Source organism: Hippocampus comes, unplaced genomic scaffold (assembly GCF_001891065.2).
Source record: "Hippocampus comes isolate QL1 unplaced genomic scaffold, H_comes_QL1_v1.1 scaffold1011, whole genome shotgun sequence".
NCBI classification, from domain to species: Eukaryota; Metazoa; Chordata; class Actinopteri; order Syngnathiformes; family Syngnathidae; genus Hippocampus; species Hippocampus comes.
This window is the reverse complement of record NW_017805232.1, coordinates 5,648-9,731: the sequence shown is the minus strand read 5'-3', so window position 1 is coordinate 9,731 and position 4,084 is coordinate 5,648. Positions and strand designations below refer to the sequence as shown.

At 47.5% G+C, this 4,084-nt stretch overlaps 1 protein-coding gene across 1 annotated transcript in view; it reads left to right on the top strand.

Annotated features, from left to right (window-relative positions):
• Nucleotides 1-1,874: 1,874 nt before the first annotated feature.
• The window catches only part of LOC109515545 (phosphoglycerate kinase 1), a 3,728-nt gene continuing 1,518 nt past the window's right edge, over nucleotides 1,875-4,084 (top strand). The window contains exons 1-6 of the mRNA XM_019869393.1: nucleotides 1,875-1,982; nucleotides 2,049-2,204; nucleotides 2,279-2,423; nucleotides 3,292-3,395; nucleotides 3,462-3,581; nucleotides 3,873-3,987. Coding sequence (XP_019724952.1) covers nucleotides 1,951-1,982; nucleotides 2,049-2,204; nucleotides 2,279-2,423; nucleotides 3,292-3,395; nucleotides 3,462-3,581; nucleotides 3,873-3,987 — 672 coding nt within the window. The 5' untranslated portion in view covers nucleotides 1,875-1,950. The remainder of the gene's footprint in view (nucleotides 1,983-2,048; nucleotides 2,205-2,278; nucleotides 2,424-3,291; nucleotides 3,396-3,461; nucleotides 3,582-3,872; nucleotides 3,988-4,084) is intronic.

Here is a 4,084-nt window from a genome sequence, read left to right as displayed (position 1 = left end):
TTTTTTCACGTTTTGTACTGACGTCATGTGCCAGGACCCTGCTATTAATAGTGTTGCAAATTGCCATCAAGTACACTTAACCTCTCGAATATTTCAATTTTGCAACGTTAAGTGTTTATCTTTGTGCGTTCCTCAAATGTACGTAATAATGTGCACGCACAAACCAACTGCCATAAAACCACTACAGATCAATACAGTATATTTTGTTTTTCAGTTTGAAAACCTCAATCACCTCTGATCAAATCTTCAGTAATTTTCAGGGTGCCAACGATGCCAGTTATTTCAATTTTTTTTGTTATGAAAACAGCAAATATATTAAGGATTTTTTTTTTCGGATGATAAATAGTAGCGTGGTGCAGCTTGGGCGATGAGAATCTTGGACATGTCCAAGATGAGCGAATAAACTTGCTTAAAATTCAAAATAAAGAGTAGGCCAAACAGTGAGGACATGGTTGACTCAACCTCAATATCTGTCTTTCAAATGAATGCAGACATTACAGAATGCGTTCAAAACTGTGCTTTTAGTCAGTGTCCAGATTGAACATAATCATCATTGAGTTAAACTTCTTTCATGAACCAAACGGGTCCGTTTGGTTGGTCCGTTGGCACACTTGAACCTGACACCCGTCCACTGCGGAAATGTCAAAGGTTCCAGTTCGCATAAGCCAAGGGACACCGTCAGATACAGTTTGTGATTTGACCTAACAGCGTGCTAGCGCCAAGCGTGTCACAGCCATCGCTTGCCCCGGTGAGCATTTCATCCGAAATGAGGGCCTGAATGAAAAACGAGGCAATATGGGGACGTTACCATGGCGACAGTGGGCCGAGCACCCAAGAATCTGCTTGGCTCCCCCCTAAAACGAGCTAACGGCTGCCCATTTGTTAGGCCGGATCAGAAGGCAACAATGACATGGCGCTCCGCCACTATCAAAAGTGCTGCGTTTGTAAGGCAGCGGATCATCAAATGCTCGCCTCGGGCTGCCAAAAAATGCTGCTGAAAAGCTGACTGCTGTGCTTCCGGACCAGACATTGCTTTTACAGTACTGTACGGCATTGTCTGCACGCCGGTGTCGGCTTAGGGTGCATCAGGTGGGGAGGAGGGAACTTATGCAACGCTGGCGTACGAGGGAGGCGGCACGTTGGCTTATGCGGCCGTTGCTGCATCAGAGCAACTCTGCTCTCGTCTCGTTCATTCCAACGGTCAAATAAGTGGGGGGGGGGGGATAGTCGCAAGCTATCCTCTATGAGGAAGAAAATTGGCCACATTTTGGCACACTTGGCCTAATAAGCCATACATGATCATGGGTCCCCCCCTTTCTTCTGCAAATAATTACAAGTGCATTCTGAAAATATTCCCGTTTATTGATTATTATCTTATTCCAGATCTTGGAACAAATCGTCTGAGTGATCAGAATTGGGGGGGGGGGGATAGTCGCAAGCTATCCTCTATGAGGAAGAAAATTGGCCACATTTTGGCACACTTGGCCTAATAAGCCATACATGATCATGGGTCCCCCCCTTTCTTCTGCAAATAATTACAAGTGCATTCTGAAAATATTCCCGTTTATTGATTATTATCTTATTCCAGATCTTGGAACAAATCGTCTGAGTGATCAGAATTTCCTAAATACGAGTAAGTGCACATTTTGCAATCAATTCCTAAGGTACAGTCATTTGCGTTTCACTTGTCCATCTGCGCCCTCCAGTGGACAATATTAACAACAACCGTTGAGTGAATATTTGCAGTTTGTGTCCAATCCCCAAATAAAATTCCAAACGGTTTTCTTGTATGCATTTAGAAGCCCCCAAAAAAATCTATCATGAAACATTCAACATATTTTTTTTCTCCTTGGAAAACGGTTACGCATTTAACACATCAAATTCACAAGGCCCATTAATTTTTTCCTGTTGTTTTTTTTCTTTTCTGCCAGGGTTGACTTCAACGTTCCCATGAAGGACAAGCACATCACCAATAACCAGAGGTACGCTTTGCATCCTCGGCAGTTGCCGACTGAGAGAGCTGACGCCCCTTCCTAATCCCGTTTTAGGATCAAGGCTGCCGTTCCCAGCATCAAGCACTGCCTGGATCACGGCGCCAAGTCGGTGGTTCTCATGAGCCACCTGGGCCGCCCCGACGGCAACTTTGTGCCGGAGAAGTACTCGCTGGAGCCCGTCGCCGCCGAGCTCAAGTCCCTGCTGGGAAAGTGAGGGGCATTTCAGTGAAGGCAAAAGTCGCGTCGGCGGTCAGCCACCTTACAAAAATGCCCCCCATGTGCAGGGACGTGACCTTCCTGAAGGACTGCGTGGGTGCAGAGGTGGAGGCCGCCTGCGCCAACCCCGCCGCCGGCTCCGTCATCCTGCTGGAGAACCTCCGCTTCCACGTGGCCGAGGAGGGGAAGGGCAAGGACGCCGCTGGAAACAAGGTGAAGCTCACTGACATGCACACGCACACACGCACGCACAAAAGATGCTCATGAATCAATAAGATATAAGGAGAAATCAAAGATCGGGGCTTCTGGGGCCTGCTGCTGACATTTATCTTGAAGGTCGCTGTTGCTTTTCCTGTCCCAAGAGGCGTGCTCGGTATGCACTCTTGCATGGATTCATTTCTACTGTCCAAGCTTCTGTCCCCGGCATCGTTAGAAGCATCTACAGAGCGCGCAGTATGAGGCGGCCCAGTGCCTATAACCACAATAATAAACGTGTTACCCGGGTTATATTTCCAAAAAATAAATATGAGGGCCACGCTAGGTGAAAATATGAAACTCACTCAAGAGACTTGGAGCGTTATCATTTAAATATTGCTGCTGCTTTATTGTGTAAAATGTTCTCATAAGGCCTTTACTTTTTTCCCCAAGTTAAAATGTTTTCAGAATCATTCCACCCCCGGCCCCAAAAAGTTTTTAAAAAAAAAAACCTCTTCTGACATCAATACAAGCAGGAAGTGGTCCCAAGTCCCAAGTTGAATGGATGAAAGATTTGCAAAGTTCCAATCAAACATACAATTTATTTATATACTAAATCGAGTTTTTCAGGTAATTTTTTTTTCTGAAAACGTGTTTTTTTTTGGGGGGGGTACGTTTCGTCGACATTGTGGGTTTTGTCATGGAGAAAATTTGGCAAGCTACATAGCGATGAGGCATGAAGACTCTTAACATTAGCCGACACTCCTTAGCCAATCAGAGTGCAGAACACAATGGGCTGTTTAAAAAAAAAACAAAACCACCCAATAAAACAACAAAGAAGGATGAGTATGTTTTATTGTTATTTTTATTCTCCCCAACGTGACAGACGAAGGCTTCCCAGGAGCAGATCGACTCCTTCCGGGCGTCCCTGTCCAAACTGGGCGACGTCTACATCAACGACGCCTTCGGCACGGCTCACAGAGCCCACAGGTGAGCCCCCGTGCGGCGCTGATCGACGGCGACGGCATTTGACGCGCTGCGGCCTCCTCCCTCCAGCTCCATGGTGGGCGTCAACCTGCCCCAGAAGGCGGCCGGCTTCCTGATGAAGAAGGAGCTGGACTACTTCGCCATGGCTCTGGAGAAACCGCAGAGGCCCTTCCTGGCCATCCTCGGCGGGTGAGACCGGCGCCCGCCGTTCGTGACCTTCGCGCCTGCCGCTCGCATTGACTTCGCGGTCGCCTCGCTATCGGCGATGGTCGATGGGCTCAGAGTCCATTTGAATCCTGCGAATTGCGCAAGCGCCACTTGTTCTTGTTCTTGGGCAGTGCACGTAGAGGACATTCATCAATGAAAAACATCTTGGCTCGAGAGTCAATTAAAAAAAAAAAAGCACCAACGATTGAGCTGTCTTGGTGTTGGGGCTTTAAGGCTAGATGGGCTTTCATCTGTTTTGTTTTGTTTTTAAAGCGCAAAGGTGAAAGATAAGATCCAGCTGATCAACAACATGCTGGATAAGGTGGACGAGATGATCATCGGCGGCGGCATGGCCTTCACCTTCCTCAAAGTGCTCAACAACATGGAGGTGAGGGCACGGGGGCGGGGGGGAGGAAGGCTTGACTCGCAGTCCAATTGAAGCGCTCAAGCCAAAATTCTTCCGCCGGTGCAGAAAATGGAGGGAC